The 22,823-nt window shown below is 39.7% G+C and overlaps 1 protein-coding gene and 1 non-coding gene across 8 annotated transcripts in view; both read right to left on the bottom strand.

Moving 5' to 3' along the window:
* Window positions 1-22,823, bottom strand: part of NCOA2 (nuclear receptor coactivator 2) — a 303,163-nt gene that overhangs the window by 90,559 nt on the left and 189,781 nt on the right. For 6 of the 7 annotated variants that reach the window (XM_045063213.1, XM_045063214.1, XM_045063208.1 and 3 more), the window contains 2 exons: window positions 17,222-17,326; window positions 13,766-13,938 (listed from right to left, as the gene is read on the bottom strand). In XM_045063213.1, coding sequence (XP_044919148.1) covers window positions 13,766-13,938; window positions 17,222-17,307 — 259 coding nt within the window. In that variant the 5' untranslated portion in view covers window positions 17,308-17,326. Of the gene's footprint in view, window positions 1-13,765; window positions 13,939-17,221; window positions 17,327-18,713; window positions 18,980-22,823 lie in introns of those variants that run through there. The other variant, XM_045063212.1, reaches the window with a different exon arrangement.
* LOC123387212 lies at window positions 5,410-5,541 on the bottom strand. Its single transcript, XR_006601535.1, has one exon. It is a non-coding gene; the product is annotated as a small nucleolar RNA SNORA72 (small nucleolar RNA).

Below are 22,823 nucleotides of genomic sequence, written 5' to 3'. Positions count from 1 at the left end.
CATGATCCCAGGGTCCTGGGATTGAGCCCCACATCAGGCTCTCTGCTCCGTGGGGAGGCTGCTTCCTCCTCTCTCTGTCTGCCTCTCTGCCTACTTGTGATCTCTGTCAAATAAATAAATAAAATCTTAAAAAAAAAAAAAGACAATGTTTTAAGTCATTAGTGACTGTCATAAGAGACTACAAAATAAAATTTTTTATCAAAAAATTTATCTTTTTGTTTAAAATATTTTATTTTTTTATTTGACAGAGATATCACAAGTAGGCAGAGAGGCAGGCAGACAGAGAGGGGAAGCAGGCTTCCTGCTGAGCAGAGAGCCCGACATGGGGCTCAATCCCAGGACCCTGAGATCATGACCTGAGCTGAAGGCAGAGGCTTTAACCCACTGAGCCACCCAGGCGCCCCTATCTTTTTGTTTAAATGTGAACACGTATACTCATTAGTATGTTGCTCTTCTTTGTCTTTGTTGGTCTGTCTTTGTGGGTCTCCCTTACAACCTTTCCATTCTGTCCTTCCCTCTTCACTTCTTTCCTACTACTTCACTTCTTTTCTACTACTTCCCTCAACAAGTTATATAAATGAATAAGACGTTACGTATAAAATATTTATTAAAGATGACTAAGGTATTTTATAGTTCTCTAGCATGTTTTAACTTAGATTTTTCTTGTTACTGCTGTTTTATTGGTTATGTACTTTCCCCCTGCCCCAACCCACTGAAGTCAATAGTATTAAAAAAAAGTTTCCCGGGGCACCTGGGTGGCTCAGTTGGTTAAGCAACTGCCTTCGGCTAGGGTCATCATCCTGGAGTCCCCGAATCGAGTCCCACATTGGGCTCCCTACTTGGCAGGGAGTCTGCTTCTCCCGCTGACCTTTCTCCACTCATGCTATCTCATTCTCTCTCTCTTTCAAATAAATAAATAAAATCTTAAAAATAAATTTCCCATTTCTAGTATTTCTAGAATCTAGAGACCATGGTGGACAACTTTAAGTCAACTCTAATAAAGACTGCTAAGAGTCTCATTTTCTGTCTCCTTTTCCAAATTTTAATATTGCTTCAGTACTTTACCTACTGTCCCACCTCGCTCTCACCTGCCCTTTTCAGCCTCAAAATCAACCAAATGCTCCAAAATATCCTATCCTGTAGGTTAATAGTCTGACTTCACACCCAGTATACGCTTTGAGACCTCCTGTGTCTTTGCTCAGGTTCCTCTGCTTCCTGTTTGGATGGCCTCTTTGCTCAACCGTAACTATGTCACCTACTATAACCTCACTTTTCTAGAAGAAGAAAGGAACAAAGAAGAACTACAAAAACAACAAAGAAACAATTCATATGACGGCAATAAGCGCATACCTATCAATAATCACTTTATTTTTTTTTAAAGATTTTATTTATTTATTTGACAGGCAGAGATCACAGGTAGGCAGAGAGGCAGGCAGAGAGAGAGGAAGGGAAGCAGATTCCCTGCCAAGCAGAGAGCCCGATGCGGGACTCAATCCCAGGACCCTGAGATCATGACCTGAGCCGAAGGCAGAGGCTTTAACTCACTGAGCCACCCAGGTGCCCCAATAATCACTTTAAATGGACTAAATGCTCCAATCAAAAAGACCTAGAGTGACTAAGTGGATTAAAAAATAAAATCCATCTCTATGTTGCCTACAAGAGACTCACTTCACACCTAAAGACACATGTAGACTGAAAGCGAAAGGACAGAAAAAGATATCCCACGCAAATGGAAGCAAAAAAGAAAAAATTGAGGTAGCAATATTTATATCAGACAAAACAGACTTTAAAACAGGACTGTAGCGGGAACCTGGGTGGCTCAGTGGGTTAAGCCGCTGCCTTCGGCTCAGGTCATGATCTCAGGGTCCTGGGATCGAGTCCCGCATCGGGCTCTCTGCTCGGCAGGGAGCCTGCTTCCTCCTCTCTATCTCTGCCTGCCTCTCTGCCTACTTGTGATCTCTGTCTGTCAAATAAATAAAATCTTTAAAAAAAAAAAAAAAAAAACAGGACTGTAGCAAGAGACAAAGAAGGGCATGATCAATTCAACAAGATATTCTAAGTATCTGTATACTCAACATAGGAACACCTAAAAATATAAAACAAATATTAACAGGCAGAGAGGAAGAAATTGACAGGAGTACAATCAGAGTAGGGGTACATCAATGATGGATCATCCAGACAGAAAATCAACAGGTTAACTGTGGTTCTGGATGACACTTCAGACCAGATGGTCTTGACAGATATATATACACACAGAACACTCCATCCCAAAACAGCACAAGATACATTATTTTCAGGTACACACGGAATATTCTCTGGGACAAACTGGGTTAGGTCACAAAACAAGTGTCAAAAAATTTAAGGAGACTGTAGTCATATCAAGCATCTTTTCTAATAGTGGTGAGAAACTAAAAATCAGTTACAAGAAGAAAACTGGAGGGGAAACAAGAAAAAAGAAAGCAAGTATGTGGAGACTAAACATTCTACTAAACAAAAAAATGGGTCAACAAAGAAATCAAAGAGGAAAAAAAAAGTACCTTGAGAGCAAGGAAAATGAAAACAAAATGGTTCAAAAACTTTGGGATGCAGCAAGAGCAGTTCTAAGAGATACAGCCCAAACTCAAGAAATGAGAAAAATCTCAAGTAAATGCTTCAACCTTACACCTAAAGGAACTAGAAAAAGAAGAACAAAGTAGAAATTTGTTAAGTTCAAAGTTCAAAGTGGAAGTGAGTTAAATAGAGACTAGAAGAATAATAGAAAAGAGCAATGAAATTAAGAGATGCTTCATTGAAAAGATAAAAATTAGTAACAACCTTTAGCCACACTCATAAAAAAAGGGGTGAGGGGTGGGGGAAGAGGGTTCAAATAAAATCAGAAACGAAAAAGAATAAGTCACCTCTGACAGCAGAGAAACACAAGATTATAAAAGACTGATACAGAAGTTTATATTCCCACAAATTAGACTGCCTAGAAGATATGGAACCATTTCTAGAAATACACAATCTTCTAAAGCTGAATCAGAAAGAAACAGAAAATCCGAAAAGAAATAAAATTGAATCAATAATTAAAAAAAAATCCAAATAAACAAGAGTCCAGGATCAGATGACTTCCCAGGTGAATCCAACCAAACATTTAAGGAAGAATATCAGCTGCATTCTTCCTTATGCAGCTGATAAGGAAGCTTATTGAGATGAATGAATAAAGCTATTCATCTCAAACTATTCCAAAAAAATTGAAATTGAATTTTTCCAAATTCATTCTATGAGGCAGGCATTGCCTTGACACTAAAACGAAACACTGATAAACACTGATGTAAAGATCCTCAACAAAATATCAACAAACCAAATTCAACAATACACTAAAAGGATCATTCACCACAATTAAGTGGGATTTATTCCAGGGATACAAGAAGGGTTCAGGATCTGCAAATCAACCAATGTGATACAGCGCATTAACAAAATAAGGGGTAGAAATCATATGATGTCAATAAATGCAAAAAAAGCATTGACAAAATTAGACATCCCCTGATGATAAATCTCAGTGAAGTGCGTATAGAGGGAACATACCTCAAAATAAGAAAGGTCACACATGACATGACAAACCCACAGCTAGCTTTGTATTCAATGGTGAAGAGCTGACAACTTTTCCTCTAATACCAGGAACAAAACAAAGATGCCCACTTTTATTCAATGTGGTACTGGAAATCCTTGTCACAGCACGCAGAGAAAAAAACAACATCCAAATTGGTAAGAAAGAAGTAAAACTGTCACTATTTGTAGATGACACGATATTATATATAGACACCTAGGGGGTGCCTGGGTGACTGCATTTGGGGTCCTGGGACAGAGCCCTCAGGCTACCTGCTCAGTGGGGAGTCTCCTTCTCCCTCTGACCTCCCCCTCCCCTCACTCTCTGTCTCTCAGAGGGAAAGGGAAGGGAAGGGGGAAAAAAGGGAGAAGGAAAGGGAAAGGAAGGAAGAAAGAGAAAGGAAGGTAGAAAGGAAGAAATTAATTACTTCCTAGGGTCACCTGAGTGCCTCAGTTGGTTGAGTGTCTTAACTCTTGATTTTGGCTCAGGTCCTGATCATAGGGTCATGAGACTGAGCCCCACAATGGGCTCCATGCTCAATGCGGAGCTTGCTTGTCCCTCTCCCTCTGCTCCTCCCCCTGCTCTCCCTCACATAAATAAATAAAATCTTCATTTAAAAATTAAAAAACAAAAACAAAAACAACTCAAAGACTCCACAAAAAACCCACCAGAACTAAAAAATGAATTCAGTTAGGTGGCAAGTTACATAATTCTGTTGCATTTCTATACAATAATAATGAACCAGCAGAAAGGTAAGTTGAGACAACTTCCCATTTACAACTGTATTAACCCAAAAACCCCATACCCCCCCCCACAAAAACCGAAGTAGGAATAAATTTAACTAAGGAGGTGAAAACCTATACTCTGAAAACTGTAAGATATTGATGAAAGAAACTGAAGATAACACAAATGAATGGAAAGACGCTCATGGACTAAAAGAATTAATATGAAAATGTCCATAGTAGTGAAAGTCGTCTACAGATTCAATGCAATCCCTACCAAAATACCAACAGTATTTCTCACAGAACTGGAGCAAATAAAAAATTTGCATGGAAGCATAAAGGACCCTCAACAGCCAAAGCAATCTTGAGAAGGAACAAGCTGGAGGTAGTGCCACCACAGATTTCAAACTATTCTACTGAGCTATAGTAATCAAAACAGTATGGCACTGGCACAAAAACAAAGATATCAGTGGAACAGAATAGAGAGTCCATGTTTTTACGGTCAATTAATCTATGACAAAGGAGGCAGGAATATCTAAAGGGAAAAGACAGTCTCTTCAATAAATGGTGTTGGGGAAAACTGAACAACTAACAAGAGAAGAGAACAACTAGCAAGAGAAGAAACTGGACCACTTGCTTATACCATATACAAAAATAAACTCGAAATGAATTAAAGACCTAAATTTAAGACCTGAAACCATAAAAATCCTGAAAGAACACACAACCAGTAAACCGTCGGACACTGGTCTTATTAATACACATTTTTAGATTTTTCTCTTCAGGCAACTGCAACAAAAGCAAGAAATAAACAGGTGGGGCTACATCAAACTAAAAAGTTTTTGCATAGGGAAAGAACCCAACAACAAAATGAAAAAAGCAACCTACTGAATAGGAGAAGGTATTTGTTTTTGTTTTTAGTTTTACAGTTCATTTAATGGCAACTGGTAAATCATCAAATTAGCAATGGTTATCTTCAAAAGTTATTACACTTGTTTTGTTGTCATTTCTCAAGGATGATTATAATCCTACAGTCATAGACATTTCCTACATACGATGCATCATGTAAATCAGACATCGGGAAAAAAAAAATCAGACTTGGTTTATCACCAGCACTGATAAAACCAGACCTAGGGAAAGAACAAAGTCTGGGAACACACGCATGGTCTTATTATAGCAAATGGTTAGCCTGCTGTGATTATTACAAAATCAGAACAGTGGAAATATTCATGGTGGGAGAAGATAGAAGATATTTGTAAATGATATATTGTGACAAGAGGTTGGTATCCAAAATATATAAAGAACTCATACAACTTTACACCAAAACCCCAAAATCCAATTAAAAAATGGGCAGAGGACCTGAATAGATGTTTTTCCCAAGAAGACATATAGATGGCTGAGAGGCACATGAAAAGATGTTCAACAACAACAACAGATGCCTAACATCACTAACCATCCGGCAAATGCAAATTAAAACAACAGTGAAACAGCACCTCACACCAGTCAGGATGACTAGTATCAAAAAGACAAGAAATAACAAGTGCTGGTGAGGATGTGGAGAAAAGTCTTCCACTGTCGGTGGTAATGTAAATTGGTAAAATCATTGAGGGAAACAGTATGGAGGTACTTCAAAAAATGAAAAATAGAAGTATCACACGATCCAGTAATTCTACTGCTGGACATTTACCCCCAAATAATAAAAACACTAATTCAAAAAGCTGTATGCACCCCTGTTTACTGCAACATCATTTATAACAGCCAAGATACAAAAGCAACCCAACTGTCCCAATGATAGATGAATGGACAAAAAGGATGTGGGGTGTGTGTTTATACCATGTACAGGTATCACTCAGCCATAATAAAGAATGAAATTATGCATCTGAAACAATATGGACAGATCTAGAGAGTACTATACTAAGTGAAAGAAGTCAGACAGAGAAAGACAAACATTATATGATTTCACATAGATATGCAATCTAAGAAACAAAACAAACAAAAAACCAGAAACACTTGTAAAAACACTTGATAATACAATACTCTTTACTGTCAATTCTACATAGTCAGAACAAACTGGTGGTTACTAGAGGGGAGAAGTGAGACAGGGGATGGGAGAAGCAGATGAAGGGGATTAAGAGGTACAAACTTCCAGTTATAAAATAAGTCACAGGAATGAAAAAGTATAGTATAGAGAATATGGTCAATAATACTGCACTTACTTTCTACGGTAAAAGATGATAACTACACTTATCATGGTGAGGCAATCTGTGATATACATAATGTCAAATCGTGACACTGTACACCTGAAACTAATATGATATTGTATGTTGACTATACTACAACTGAAACTTAAAAATAATAAAATAAAGGGGCACCTGGGTGGCTCAGACGGTGGAATGTCCAACTTTTGATTTTGCATCAGGTCATAATCTCATGGTTATGAGACTGAGCTCTGCGTCAGACCCTGCATTCAGCGTGGAGATAGCCTGATATTCTCTCTCTCTCTCCCTCCCTCTCCACCTGCCTCCACCCTGCTCCCTCCCCGCAATCAATCAATTTTCACCAGCATTTGTCATCATTCTTATTTCCACTGTCCTCTACAGTTTCCTAGTTAGCTGTCTACAAGCCAATGTCCCTCCAAATGAGTGAAAGTTCCAAGGAAAACAATCACGTTACTGACTGATTGTTGGATTCCCACCTAGTGAAGAACAGTATGTCTTGCATATAGGATTTACTCAATAAAACATTTACCAAATGATGCTTGCTTTTGAATGAAATCAACACACGCAGTGCAGTGTCAGAATTACTTTCCTTTAAAAAAAAAAAAAAGATTATTTATTTGGGAGAGACTGAGAGAACGAGTGGAGGAGGGGCTGAGGGAGAAGCAGACTCCCTGAAGAGCAAGGAGCCCGATGTGGGGCTCAATCCCAGGTGGTCCTGGGATCATGACCCGAGCCAAAGGCAGACGTTTATCGGACTAAGCCACCCAGGTACCCCTCAGAATTAACTTCTTTCCATACCAGTAGATGATCAAGAAGAGAAAGGAGGTCTACATTCTGTAGAGTATGGAAGCTAGTTTAAGTCTTGAAATCACAGCTCATGTCATAAACTGCTGAAATCCTAAAGCATTAGGGTACGTTAAATTACTTAAATCCTCCCCATTTGAAAGCTGTTAAATAAACAAAATAACCCCTTCCATATACTTAGGAAAAAGTGGGGGGGGGGATCCTAAGAAGAAATGACAGCAGGCATTCTACCCCCGCTTGCTAATTTGAAGGATTTCATTAATAATATGAGCCATTAATTCACATAAAACTATGAAAGTGAATTTATACATCATTAGAAAAGTATCTTTATTAAAAATTGCAATGCCAAGAACATAATGCCAATCATTGACTATATTATCAATGAAATAAAGTCTGATTTATTACTGGATATATGGAAACATGTAACAGTTTCAGGTCTTCAAGAGAAAACTAAGGCCAGTCAGATTCATTCCTGCATTGAAGTAAATACAGATGAGATAAAAACTGTCAGGACTCTGCCCTCTTTAGTTCTCCTTAAAGCAAGATTCTTGAAAATGCCACTTGGGTAACAGGGACAAGCAGGTACCAGAAAGGTCCAGCAGGAGCAACAGAGTCAGAGGGAGGGATCCAGATGTAGTCACACCAACATATCTGTTATGTGTATTTTTTGTTTGACTGCGTAATTGGATAGTTTTTATTTACTTACTTCTACATGAAAAGTAAAAAGAATCAACACTATGAGAACATTAAGGCTTAAAATTGTAACAAAGAATCCAAAATCTAGTTTCAGTAGTGAGTCCCCAGTCCTGAAGTCCTCAGGGAGGAAACCTAGATCTTCTTGGATGATGATTCCAAGTACAGATGTCAGAGGCAATAATAAGAGTAATAACTACTGTTTAGTAAGTATGTGCCAAGGACTAGATTAAGTCCTAAATAAACATTATTGAGCATATGCTTCACAAGAACTTACCCTCCTTTTACAGACTAGGAAGTTAAAACCCAAAGATGTTAAGAAACTTGCATGTGGTCATACAACTGGGGAGAAGAGAGACTGTGTTCATTTTAGATCATAAAGCTTATGATCTTAAAGAGATTATTACACGGATTATTATCTACAAGTGCATGCCCAAGAGAGGCGGAGTTTCCTAACCTGCCTCTGCCATCAACACCCTAAGGTTTCATCACATGCTACCTAACCAAGGCCTAGGAGCATCTCCCCAAAAGCCTGATTTATAGAAATATGATCCCTGAAAGACATCTGATAATCAGAGCCCTTCTGCTTACTTTGCTTCATGACAGCTATTAGCTCAAGCTCAGGCTTCAGCTTGAATGACAATTTCCACTGGAAGAACTTCATGCATTTAAGATGGGAAAAAAAGAATAGGAAAGGAAAACGTATTTTTAATAGGCTCCATATGAACTTTTATAGGCTAAGATTAGATTGTTTCCATGACTATTTTCTTGAATTCTTAATAATCTCATTAGATTATGAATCTGATTCACCTACATTTATAATCCAACCTTCCCACCTCCATGGCTACAAGTGGTATACTGGGAAATATTTAAAAACCCAGCTCTCTGGGGGAAAAATAGTAAGCATCATGATATTTACTACAAATTTTACTCGTATAAAGGATGTACAGCATATAATGTATAATGATAATACAATACTCCTTTACTGTCAATTCTACATAGCCAACTGATTCTTACAGAATGCTTCCATGAATTTTTGCCAAATTCTTGGGTTGCAACCAATCTTTGATTACCACGGATAAAAAACAGTTCCAATATGAATATTGGTTAAAATTTTCATTTAAGTTAACAAGACAAAAATGAAATAATGAAAATGTATGAAGATGCTGTGTGCAGAAATGCAATTGTCAATTGCAAGTGACTTTTTTTTTTTTGCTGAACTGGATATTATCTTTTGTATATGCACATAATGGCTACTTAATGTTAAAATGTCAGTTGATTAAAAAAATGTCAGATGGGGGGCACCTGGGTGGCTCAGTTGATTAAGCAACTGCCTTCGGCTCAGGTCATGATCCCGGAGTCCTGGGATCGAGCACCACATTGGGCTCCCAGCTCCATGGGGAGTCTGCTTCTCCCTCTGACCTTCTCCCCTCTCATGCTCTCTCTTTCTCTTTCTCTCTCTCTCTTATCAAATAAATAAATAAATAAATCAATCTTAAAAAAAAAAAATGTCAGAAGGTAATTAACATTTTCTCCATAATTTCCCCCCCCAAAATCTCCCTTACTTTTTAAGTCTAAAATGACAGCCAAGAAACAATAAATCAAGCCTTGATTTCCAGGGTGTCAAGACTGTATTTGCAATCAGCCACAGTGACATTATTGAAGGTGGACTTAGGAAGAGATGCAGAGTGGCCACCACTTCATAGTATTTCTATCATGTAGGTGATTCAAGTTGCCATGAGCCTCTAGTGCATAGATAACAGCAAAATGCAGTAGAAGAATTAGAAAATGATAAATTTAAGTCTTCCTTGGCTTTTTAAAATATAATTTAATTGTAAGTCTATGTAATTTTTTTAAGTCTGTATAATTTTCAACAATGGCTGTGCTCATCATTTGGCTTTAAAAATTCTTGAAACTGAAAAACTGGCTTTCATTGGTTGATATGAGTGATTCCAGCATACCACAGGACCTCACCTTCTTTTAAAATACTTTTTTAAATGTTATTTTCTATAGGGGAAATTCATAAGTACAAAGCAATCTGGGATCCCAATGTTCTCCAAATGGCACTGAAATCAAAACTGTGTCATTAGAGTAATCACAATGAGAAACCAGAATGGTCTTTTATGTAGCCTGTTACTTTTTTTCTCTTTCATTCTTTTTTTTTTTTTTAAGGTTTTATTTATTTGAGAGCGAGGGATCACAAGCAGGGGTTAGGAGAAGGACAGGGGGAGAAGCAGACTCCCCACTGAGCAGGGATTCGCATGCCGGACTCTTATCACAGAACCCTGGATCATGACCTAAGTGGAAGGCAGACGCTTAACCACCTGAGCCACCCAGGCTTAGGCGCTTATTTTTTAAGAGCACAGGAATTACTACTAGGTATTTTCCACAGAAATTTTTATGGAGTTTCCAGCTAAGGAGTGTGAAGTTGGACTAGTAATTCCAAATTAAATCATCTGTATTTTTCATACTAGTTATTCCTCTTCTGTGGAACAGAAGCAATATTAGCCTCCCCAATTACGAAAAAAGGTTATTCACTATTCATGAACTATTATCGTTAAGTTATAGGAGCCAGAAGTTTTAAACATTATCAGCATCGTCTCAAAACATCAACACCTCCATATCACAAACCTGGTGTAAGGGCCTGAGTCCACAGGATGTGTATCTGCTCTGCTGCCGCGGGGTCCACACAGTGCACGTGCTGTTGGGGGGCTGGGGTCTGTCAGGCATGGGTCTCATAACACGCTTACACAGGAGAAGGCTGACGTACTTCAATAGCTGGCAATTCTCCCACCAAAGTCCCATCATTTCGGTCACTTTAAAATACCTTTTCTCCTCTCTATTTACAAAGTGGATGGGAACTCAAGGGGCAGCTGATGACTGAGGAAAAGCCCTGCATGCCTGGCTCAGCTCCCTGAGATTCTGACACGGGCTGGCGCCTTCAATATGAGCCCGGCTTTCCTGAGGTGGATTCCACCCCCGCCCCCCACCCCAGGTGTATTCTTTAGTGGGTATCCTCAAGCAATCCAGCTGAACTGCTCTAGCACAATTAAGGTTTTACTCAATCTGAGACCTGCGACTGAAAAAATGAAGTTTGGAAACACTGGAAAGATGATGGCTGGACTTAATTTATACCGATCGAAAGGGGGATCTGTTGATCTGTTGGGCAAGAAGAACGAGAGAGAAGGGCTTGGGTCTGACTTCTGTGCTGCTCTTGAACTTCAGCTGGCAGCGGAAGGGTCTGCAAAGGCTACGCAGAATTCTCTGGCCTCAGAACCGTACCTTCTTCCAACGACCCTACAGGAAAGGATATTCATAACCCACTTTCCCACGGTTTTTATCTCCCATTCTCCATCTGAAGTAAGAGCTCGCTGAAGACCCTAGCATAGGTAAGGGAAAGAAGGCTACTTTCTGCTTAGTATGAAAAAGATATTTACTGAATATGGGGCACCTGGATGGCTCAGTGGGTTAAAGCCACTGCCTTCAGCTCAGGTCGTGATCTCAGGGTCCTGGGATCAAGTCCCGCATCGGGCTCTCTGCTCAGCAGGGAGCCTGCTTCCCTTCCTCTCTCTCTGCCTGCCTCTCTGCCTACTTGTGATCTCTCTCTGTCAAATGAATAAATAAAATCTTTTAAAAAAAAAAAAAAAGGAAAGAAAAAGATATTTACTGAATACCTACCAAGCCTTCACGCTGACATGTATTGGCTGAGTACATTTACATAGCTCATAATTTCAACAACCGCACAACCTCAATATTATGACTGCTAAATTCTGTATGAGGAAATGGGAGTTTGAGAGAGAGAAAATAATTTGCCTAGGTTCAAAGAGCTCGTAAGTGGCAGACCCAGGATTCATAGCTAGCTTCTGTCTGATTTGATTCTGAAGTCCTGCTGTTTTTAAAAAAACAATTTGTTACACAAAAAATACTTTTAAAATATTAGATTAGAACATGAAAGTGCATCTGTGTTTTTCATTTGGTTTTTAATTTCTGCTTCCCCTTTCAAAACCCATTACTCTGCAAATTAATAGGAACATTATAAGAATAAGACATGACAGGGTGTTTATTGCTTCTGCTTCTTGGGTGGTTGTGGTATGCAGCCTGATGATTAAACCTACAGTAAAAGTATGGCAGAGTCCCAGCGTGGCACATCTTAACATGTTTTATGGTTGCAAGGGGGAATTACCAAGGTTTTGCAAAACTTTTAAAACCTTGTGCAAGACCTCGATAGTAAAAAAATACATAAGTGTTTTAAAGTGCAAAAGCACTGCCTAACATGCAATGTTCACAAAATTGTATCTTTCAAAATCTCTAGAAGCCTGAAGCAAGCAGCTTGCTTCTCCACCATAATCTCAGCAATGAGAGAAACAGCAATTTCCAAGTACTATGAAACTTTAACCAATTATTTCTCCTAAGAGCTGTTAGAATATTATTCTATTCTTTGCTGGTCTGCCCCCAAAATGGAGAAGATATAAAATGGAGATTAAACTGAGTTTTGATAACTGAGTTTTGGATCTCAAAGGGAAAAGAGGGAAGAAGAAAGAGATGAAGGGAGACCGAGGCAGGAACTGAGAGCAGAAACTCATGGAATGGTGACTGCCGAGTAATAGAACTTTGGTGGCGAAACCAGGAAATAAAGACTGATTTTCAGAGTGGGCTTGTATTAGAAACTGTGTTGTGTACCTTAGGCATGTATTTTTAAGTTCTTAGAAGGCAGAACTACATTTGTAACACTGTTTTATGTAAAACTTAGCTTAATAGTAAATGTATGAAAATGAAAAACGCTATTATGATGATATGCAAATAGGCAGCTAAGATTTGATAACAGATGGGAAGTTTTAGGTCATATACCTACACAAAGACATTATTTTTCTAAAATCTGCCTCTTTTGAATATCACATAAAAGGTAGATAAAAAAAAAAATGAACTGAGAGGATGCATTCAAAAGCAGATTACAAGAGATCACAATCTCCCTCGCCCCGAAGGAAAGCAGTGTGTGAATACTTTAAGAGTATACATTGGCTCTAAGCACCCAGAACACTGTTCGTACTTGTCTAATACTGATTTTTTTTTTTGGCACCACTAAGTCCAATGTTTTTTAAAATATTATTTTCTTAAATTTTTTTTTCTTCAAAGAAGAGAGGCAGAAAATTATCTCAAAAAACAAAAACAAAAACAACAAAACAAAACAAAACTCCAGGAAGAAAGCTGTCATGTTCTGTGTTTCAACTCACAAAAGAATTTTGACTAGAGGCTTGAGCCTTTCAAATCTCTTGTCATTCAGGATATGAAATTCTAATCTAGCGGCATGGCCAGTTGAGGCTGAGACTTAATCAAATATGCTGACTAGCTGAGACAGGAGGTGGCTCACTTCCTTACTTCTGGTTTCCATCTTTAGTTGGCTCCTCACTTGCAAATTATGACAGACCCTTGCTGTGCAGCAATGAAAATTCCAAGGTAGGGGAGGAGAATCAGTGGGCACCTAATTGAGTTTTACTAGATGAAAAGTTACATCACCCTGCCTCACCTCAGTCTCCTCTGTCTTTAGGGAATTGCTGAATTTTATATAAAGCCTATTTATAAACCCCTGCAAGTGATACTTGCATTCATCTGCACTGTGACATCATTTCCTCATCAATAATTTAAACATAAGAAATGGATTAAAGGGACTCTGAAGGGACTTCTCACATATGAAAAAACAGAACCTGGATAAACTCTCCAAAAGATTAATTCAGGCTTCTTACCTTGTTCTTTGATCTGACGAATTTGCTTCACAGTTTCTTTTAAGATTGCACATTTGTCAGGTTTGAAGTTAAAGTTGTCTATATCATTAAAATTTGCAAAAATCAGCTCTGCAAGTTCTTCGATGTATTTATTTTCCTGTTCACGATTACGTTTCTCAGTGCTCCTCTTGGGACTATTAAAAAAAAAAAAAAAACAACATAAGCATGTTAAACAAGTTCTAATATAAAAGTAGCAAACAAAAGTTACTAACCTAAACATGGAAGTACTTTGCAGAGGGAAAAAAAACCCTCAACTTGCCTTAAGTGTTACACGTGTTTTTTCTGAAATCAAACTCATCCCAGTACATGATCATAGATTTACTTGTGTGACTGTTTGCTCTATGTATATCATGTCTTCCACTGGACAGTAAGCTTCACAGTGACAAAGCTCAGGATGATTTGCTCATCACTGTGCTTAATACAACACTTGGCAGAGGCAGGCATCAAATTTATTGTTGAATACACAAAGGAAAAGTTTTAGAAAAGTAAGGCAGATTATGTTATAAAATTTTTAAAAATTTACTAGGGTTAGTAAAAGAAGAAAGGGAACCTAACCTCGTTATAATGGGAATAAATACACTGTGGGGATTTTTGGTAAATCTCCGTAATTTCACAGACTTCTTTAGGATGTTGGTTATCAAACCAAACAATTATTTTTAGATAATGCAAAAAACCACAGTACAGTCAGAAACAAAATGTGAAACTGACCTAGGGTATTTGTTAACTATCCAAGTTGAATGACGTACAAAATATATACAAATGGTCCAAGTTCAACTAAAATATTAAAAAATTAATGCAAGGGGGGCGCCTGGGTTGCTCAGTGGGTTAAGCCGCTGCCTTCGGCTCAGGTCGTGATCTCAGGGTCCTGGGATCAAGTTTCGCATCAGGCTCTCTGCTCGGCGGGGAGCCTGCTTTCTTCTCTCTCTCTCTCTCTCTGCCTGTCTACTTGTGATCTCTCTCTGTCAAATAAATAAATAAAATCTTAAAAAAATTAATGCAAGGGAGGGAAAAATAAAAATTGGCAAGATCTTCTCATTTCAGTTTGACAAAATAACAAGTTCCCTTTGATAATAACAGCATACAGCTCGTTTTTTTTTGTTTGTTTGTTTTGTTTTTTAGTAGAGGGCCCACTAAATGCCATTCAAACTATACAATAAATAAGAAATGTAAGTTGGGGGTGCCTGGGTGGCTCAGTGGGTTAAGCCGCTGCCTTCGGCTCAGGTCATGATCTCAGGGTCCTGGGATGGAGCCCCGCATCGGGCTCTTTGCTCAGCAGAGAGCCTGCTTCCTCCTCTCTCTCTCTGCCTGCCTCTCTGCCTACTTATGATCTCTCTCTGTCAAATAAATAAATAAAATCTTAAAAAAAAAAAAAGAAATGCAAGTTGCTTCGTGTAGCAGCTTTCTGTATTTTTAATATATATAATATCAATTAATAAGAATTTGTAGTCTGTAATACTTGCCTCCAAGTATCAGCTTTATTTTCACCAACTAATAAAGCGGAGATAGAAGACAATTTCTCCATTTCACAGTGGTTACACAACTTGTCCAAGATTACCCAGTGAGTTACTGGTAGAGACGGGACCAGAATTTGTTTTTTTGACATCTCATTTTTATTCCTAGCTTCTCCTTCAGTAGGTACAGGGAATGGCAGGGAATGGCTGGGATACCTGGAGGAGACAAGTTCCCCCCCGGACCCCTTAGCCCCCCTCAACTTTTCTTCAGCTCCCTCTCACCATAAGATGGATGAACACATGACAAATAGGTGAGAAAGGGGAACTGTGGTACAAAGACCTGAGAGCGCTGGGGAGGGGGTCGGGAGGCTCCGCACCCGGCACCAGGGCACCAGGGTGCCAGGGCAGCGAGACACAGGAGAACTGCCTCCGTCAAAATGGTCTTCATTTTATCAAACTGCCTCCTTGAGTGGACTTCCGGGCATTAAAGGCAGTTTGCCAGACAGATGGCTGTGGACAGCCAGGAGGTAGAGGCCACATACTGCACCCGAGGGTTGGGGGCTGGGATGTGCTCAGCAGCAATTTAATAGACTTGTTCTGTTTGGCAGGAAAAGGGGAAAAGGGAACATAAAATATTTTTGCTCTTTCTCCCTCTCTTCCTGTCTTAATGACTTTTCCTAGTCCTCTGCCCTGTTCTTCTCCAGCTGATCTTTTGGCTATTTAAGAGAAGTTGCTGCTTTTACTGAACTTTTTATTTTATTTTATTTTATTTATTTATTTATTTTTAAAAGATTTTATTTATTTATTTGACAGAGATCACAAATAGGCAGAGAGGTGGGCATAGAGAGAGAGAGAGAGGAGGAAGCAGGCTCTCCGCTAAGCAGAGAGCCCGATGCGGGGCTCAATCCCAGGACCCCGGGATCACGACCTGAGCCAAAGGCAGAGGCTTTAACCCACTGAGCCACCCAGGTGCCCCTAGTGAACTTTTTACATCATTTACATGATTTAAGTAACCAAAAGATTGAAGTCTCTATTCTACCTTTGTTCCCTATTAGACTAGTTCTGATCCCCCAAAATGGGTTAACAACTCTTAAGTGTTTCTTCATTATCCTAAAAAAAATGGTTTATACGAAGGGGTGGTTTATACAAAGGGTAGTACTCAATACTCCTGTTTCACAACTTATTTTTCTCTGTAACAATGTTCTTAAGAGATTCTTTTTATATCAATCCATTAAGCATCTTCACTCTTTTTCATTGCTGTATTGCATTCCAGATTATGGAGGTATCATAGCTGTTTAAATAGTTCCCTACAGACACTTAAGTTCTCCCTAATCTTCTGCAATTATTAAACAATGCTGTAATAAGTAACTTCAGTGTCTATCATTTTGCCAGTGTGAAAGCATACTCTGGGAAATTCCTAGTAGTGGATTGTAGTTCAAAGAGGATACACATTTATAATTTTACTAGACCATGCTAAATTACCCTGCATGGAGATCAGAGCAACTCACACTTCCATCTATAATATATGACATGGAACTTGCTTTAAATTATTTGTTTTACTCACTGAAGACCCACAATCTTTGTCACCAACTCAAAAAAAATAAATAAAAATAAAACAGTGTAAAATTAACAGCAACTTCTGCTATGGGATCTTCTTATCTTTAACATGTCTTGTGATCTAACAGAAAAAATGTGGAAGACTCAAAATCATATAATAAGCTTGCTTTAACAGTCAAGTACACAGGTGACATCAGAAGCAGCATGAAGCTTTCGTCTTCTTGTAAAGAATAGTAAAATCTGCAACCAATCAGCATAACCAAAATGTAAGCCAAATAATACAGATTCAAGATTTAACTGAACACAGTATTTTGACCGGCGGGTAGGGTGGAAAGGGGGTGTCAAGTCAATGCTGCACGCATGTGACTTTCATGGGGAATATTGATTCCGTTTCTCTGCAAGTTCTAACCTGGGTCCAAGCTGGTCAGGACATTCCTTGCGCTTTCTTGTCTCTGCCCTGGATGGGTCAGAGGTGTTTTCTCCAATCCCACTCATCTTGAACACATATCAGCAACTAAAACAAGAAATGGGGAAGGGGGGAAGAGAGAGAACAGAGCTGATGATAAAGTGGCTGATCAATTTACCACCAATAAAAGAACTTCAATTTCAATCAGAAATTTGACCACAGTTACTAACACATTGTTTGGATTAATATGCATGTGTAACTCCTAAAGAAGGGGCTCTATTTTTTTTTTACCTTGTTTAAAAATTAAGTGTTCATCAAGGTTCACACTTCAGAAGCCAACAAGCCTACCTTACTGGGCCCAGACTCTTTAAGCAGATGATGTATTTCAGCAGCACCATGAACTACAACCTGCTGGCCCCATGTTTCTGCAGCCAGCCTTCGGTTTCAGGAGTGATCTTGCACCACGGGGAAACTACAGGTGTTGTAAGGGGCTCCTCCCAGTCTCTGTTTGGGGTTGACCAATGTGAAGTGTGTGCTGCAATAGCTCACCCACGACATCCAGCCCTGGGAAGAGGCAGTGCCCCACCACTAAGCTCAATGTTTCCAAATCCACCCAGGTAAAATGGACCCTGGCCCCACGCGAGGCTTCCAGAAGCAATGCTCCCCAAAGAGAGGAGGTAGCCGCTCCTGGTGGAGTCTCCCGTTCCCTCCACCCCTGCAGCAGCTGCCTCGCTGCTCCGCCCTCGGTACCCTCTCTCCCCGGCAGCTCCAGCTCGCCTTCCTGAGCACACCTCCCCTCCATGGTTTCCTCTCTCACATCCTGCTGCTCCTGATACCCTCCCTTGGCTAATTCTAGCTGCTATCACCAAAGGTCTTAAAATATCCTTAAAAAAAAAATAAATAAATAAATAAATCAGGGAACACTACTGACCCTAATGAAGAAAGACAATTACTGGCTCCTGCTTGCTGGGTTCCTTCCAGTAAGAATATAAAAGGACATAAAGTAAGAGAATCAGTTGTGTTCACATGGGTCATCATTAATATAATCAAAATAATATTTAAATACGTAAAGATCAGGGTGACAGAGGTTTAAATTCTACGAGAACTAAACGAAAGAACTAACAAAGACACTGGGGGAATCATGTAGTTGCTTCAGCACACGGTGCTTAATAACTGCTTAGCAAAAGAAAAAAAAATGCAGCCTAAAAAGATGACGTCAGCATTTAAACGTCTTTCTTAGAGTTCCCGTTCTCTGCAGCTTCCCCCTTCCTTCTGTCTCCCCAGGTCTAAAGTCACCTTTGCCCTCCTTTTGCTTTCTATAGTGGCTTTTCTTCCTTTCTAGACTGGAAAAACCGGTTGGAAGGGCAAGACAGTAGAACAGGTCAAGAACTTCAGAAAAAGGCCAGAGAGTAACAGGTTCAGGAAGAAAGGACAAAGAGGAAGGTGGGCTAAGAAAGCAGCACCCAAGACCAGTCACTGTAGCACTGACACATACCCATCAAACTGCCCAGCCTTCACTCTGCAAAATCTGCCACGCTCAGTCTCCCTACAAGCACTCCTTCTGGTCACAGCTCTGATCCAAGGGGGCTGAGGAATGAATTTTCTTGAGAGTCACATGGAAGCAGGATGAAGAAACACTGTATCGGTGAGGGAGGCTGCACCAACTTCACACTATATTCACCAGGTCACAGAGGAGGGGACAATCTGAAAGCTAAGGCCTGAGCTTCCTGCCTTGGGAGCAATGTAGCCAAGTCCCAAGGTCCTGTACCGTGGGCAAAGTTTGGGGCTGATAATAAGTATAATCTGTACTAAGTTATTCATTTAGCATTTACTATGCATCCAGCAATTGCTGGACACAATTTAATCATTAAAACAGACTATGAGGGGCAACTGGGCAGAGCAGCTGTAGCCACGTAATCCGTGTCCCAGCTCTACCACTTGGTTAGCTGAGGGACCTTAAGAAGTTACCTCTTATGGCTTAATGACCTTTTCTGTTAAATGGGGATAATCATTAGCATCTCCAGCCCAGGGCAGTTGAGCAGCTTAGCAAATGGCAGAGCTGGGGTTATTTGTACACAGGATGTGTACAAATACTTTTAAGGAAGATGTTATGGCGAGGGTCTCCTCATCAAAGAGGCCATTCTTCCAGTAATCACATAAGCAAAGGTCAGGAGGGAGGAGCTGCAAGATACGAACTGTGTGTGTCTCCATGCTTGACTCTTTCCGCCCATCTCAGTGTCACTGTCATTGTCAATGTCACTCATTCACCCATTCATTCACTCATTCATTCAAAGACTGCCTGACTGCCAGTAAGTGTCAGGCTTCGAAGCATGCGGAGGAATGTTGTTCTCCAGAAGAAAACAAGGAAAGAGAAGAAATACATCTGTATATGGGAAAAATGGCAATAAGTAAACTTGGTAAAAGTATTCTGTAACAGGCGCACACCCCCATGTACTTTAAGGTCCAAGAAAGAAAAACACTGCTGGCTGGGCTAGGGAGGTACTGAACTGGCCTTGAGGAAGGCCTAGGCGTTCTGATGGTGAGGAAGGGAGCCAGGGCATTGCAGGAGGTATAAAAGGACAATGGGTGAAGCAATAACCTCAACACCAAAACCCTTCTTGGATGATACTCATGAACATTCCTTTTCTCTGTTTCTCTTGGAACCACAATTCTCATGGTTTCACTTATGAGCATGTAAGAGAAAACATTACCCATCCAATCTAAGTAAGCTTTTAACAAGTGACCTCCAGGATTTTCACTGTGAAAGGAGTGTTCTATAAATCATAAAAATTCAAGTAAATTTTTATCATCAAAATATAAAATATATAACAAAATGCCCTCTATAGCAGCTGTATGTATTAAGTCTGTTGATTAAAATGATTATTTGCCCCCCAACGAAGTATCACCATATATATTTAAAAATAGAGTACCATCAGAAAGATCAGGAAAACTTTTTAAAAGATTATCTTACTTAAAGTCTGTACTTAGTTTTGGGATTTAACATTAGCTTCAGCCATCATCTATCTTAAATTTCCCAAAATATATATCCTAGTAATTGTAACGTTGCATGGAGGGACAGATCTGATATATTTCAACTGAGGGGCTAGAAGGAGACAAGGAGTAGAGCAAGTGCTAACAATTTCTGGTCTAAGTATAGAAAACCATTTGAGCAGACCGTTTATATTTTACTTGAGTCTACTCAACACTTGCTCACAAACCACTCCACTTGCAACTTTAAAAGACGATTAATTTCCTCTTTAAGTAAGTTATTATGGGCTAAATTTTCTCTTTTATTATGTGATGGTACCTTAAACACATTTCCTCAAAAAAAAAAAGTTTTATGAACATGCTTACTTATTTCTTTTTTTAAAGATTTTATTTATTTATTTGACAGGGAGAGATCACAGTAGACAGAGAGGCAGGCAGAGAGAGAGGGAAGCAGGCTCCCTGCTGAGCAGAGAGCCCGATGTGGGACTCGATCCCAGGACCCTGAGATCATGACCTGAGCCGAAGGCAGCGGCTTAACCCACTGAGCCACCCAGGCGCCCCGCTTACTTATTTTTTGATGTCTACCCCCTATGTATCTTCCTGAGGCTACGTATACCCAGTGCACACCACCAACCAACCTGTAAACCACCAAAGAAAAAAAAAGGGGGTCCGTAGCAATTAGAGGCAGGTGGATGCACTCTGCCAGCCGAGGTCTCAGGCTGGGGATGTTCCCTCTGAAAATCTGCTCATCAACCAGGGAAAAAAGATGAGCCTCTCAGGTGGGGAAGGAAAAAAAAAAAAAAAGGAGAGGAAGGCAGGAAAGAGAAAAGGAAGGAAGGAAGGATGGAAGGAAGGAAAGGAAGGAAGAACTAGGAAGAAAGGAAAGACAAGAAAGAAAGAAAGAAAGAAAGAAAGAAAGAAAGAAAAGGAAGGAAAGAAGGAACAGAGGGAAAGAGGGAGAGAGAGAGAAAGAAAGGGAGAAAGAGAGCAAGTGAGAGAGCAAATTTAGGGCTGAAGCCTAGAAGGGAGGAGGGTGGCGGAGGTGCTGAGAGCTGGCAAGCAGCAGGTCCTGGGCTCCTCCTTTTTGCCTGCCAACAGGGCTGGAAGCAGATGAAATCCTGGAGCAGACGTGTGGATTTATGCTCTGGTCCTTAGGGGATGAACCAAATAAATAACAGTGAGCCTCATTAACGAGGTGCTCAAAGAGAAGTGTGGTGCTCTAATCTAGAGGACTCTGACTGATACTCTTCATGCCTTAGGTGAGGCTCTGCTGACAGCAAGCACCAGGATTTCACATGGGAACCTGCACTGGGGCTAGGTGAGTGAATTTTTTTCCCCACTCAAGTGACACAGCTACAAGAGAAAGAACGACAGCTTCAATACACAGATTTATGACCCCTAGTGTGCACTCAGGCATAGACAAATCAACTAAAATAAACTCTATGGATAGATGAGTCTTATTTATTTATTTATTTATTTAAATTATTTATTTATTTCTCTATCTATCCATCTATCTATGGGAGGGGCACCCAAACCAGCACAGGCAGGGGGAGCATCAGGCAGAGGGAGAAGCAGGCTCTCTGCAGAGCAAGGAGCTTGACACTCGATTCCAGGACCCCAGGATCATAACCTGAGCAGAAGTCACTTAACTGACTGAGCCACCCCAGGGATCCCTGGATTGATGAGTTTTAAGTCATTTTTGTAGACCAAAGTAAAAAATCAATTCCCAACAGAAGGGTAAGAGAGAGAAATAGTGAAGGGCAGCAGTGAAGGTTTAGAAATCCTATTTTATTTTGTAAGCGGGCTAGATTAATAGTTTCTTAAAGTTTCCGCACGTTTCAACATTCCCATGAAATTAAAATTCTTGAGCATTTCACTCTCAGTTCTGAATCGGTTCAATGTAAATCACAGCAACTGAAAATGACACAAGCCAACTCTTGGGTCGTATCTGATGGTAATTACAGTCATTGAGAACAAGCCAGTCTCTACCAGATGTGGGGGGTTGTGAAAGGACAAGTCTGGAAAAGGAGTTTCAATTTGTCCGTTCTTGTTAGCTACAACAAATAATCCCACACTCACTGTGACAGTCCCTCCTCCCTGACATCCTCTGATACCAACTGGTATAAACTAGATGGTAAAGTGTTACAGTCACCAGAATCAAGACCTGCTTTGGTTTTTTTTTTTTTTTTCATTTGTTTGTTTTTTTAAGTAACGATATTCTGGGAGGGGTGAACAATGCCGGCTATATCCTCAGCATGAGGACAGAAAGCAAAACACAATGTTAAAGCCTCAACACAATCAAAACTGCACTCTTCACTCATGAAATTCATCAATATAACTTATCAGGTAACAAAGCTGCAGCTCACAATACCACCTCATATCATTAAAGCTAGTTAATCATCCAGACTTCATGCGAACGATAATGTGCATTTTATCTTTTATCAGTACTGGCCATCTTCCAAACAAGGCCTGTAAAACTGTCAGATTTATTATATGTGGAACAAACTCAGTTAAAGAATAAGTAAGGATAACACTGTTGCTGAAATCCAAATATACTAAGTGATCAACATCAGATCTCTCTATTGCTGGTTCCAAGAAATATTTTTTAAAAGTTAGA

The sequence above is a fragment of the Mustela putorius genome, unplaced genomic scaffold (assembly GCF_011764305.1).
Source record: "Mustela putorius furo isolate JIRA1106 unplaced genomic scaffold, ASM1176430v1.1 tig00003846_pilon_pilon_pilon, whole genome shotgun sequence".
Taxonomy (NCBI): domain Eukaryota; kingdom Metazoa; phylum Chordata; class Mammalia; order Carnivora; family Mustelidae; genus Mustela; species Mustela putorius.
The sequence above is the reverse complement of the archived record's forward strand: the minus strand, read 5'-3'. Positions and strand labels throughout refer to the sequence as shown.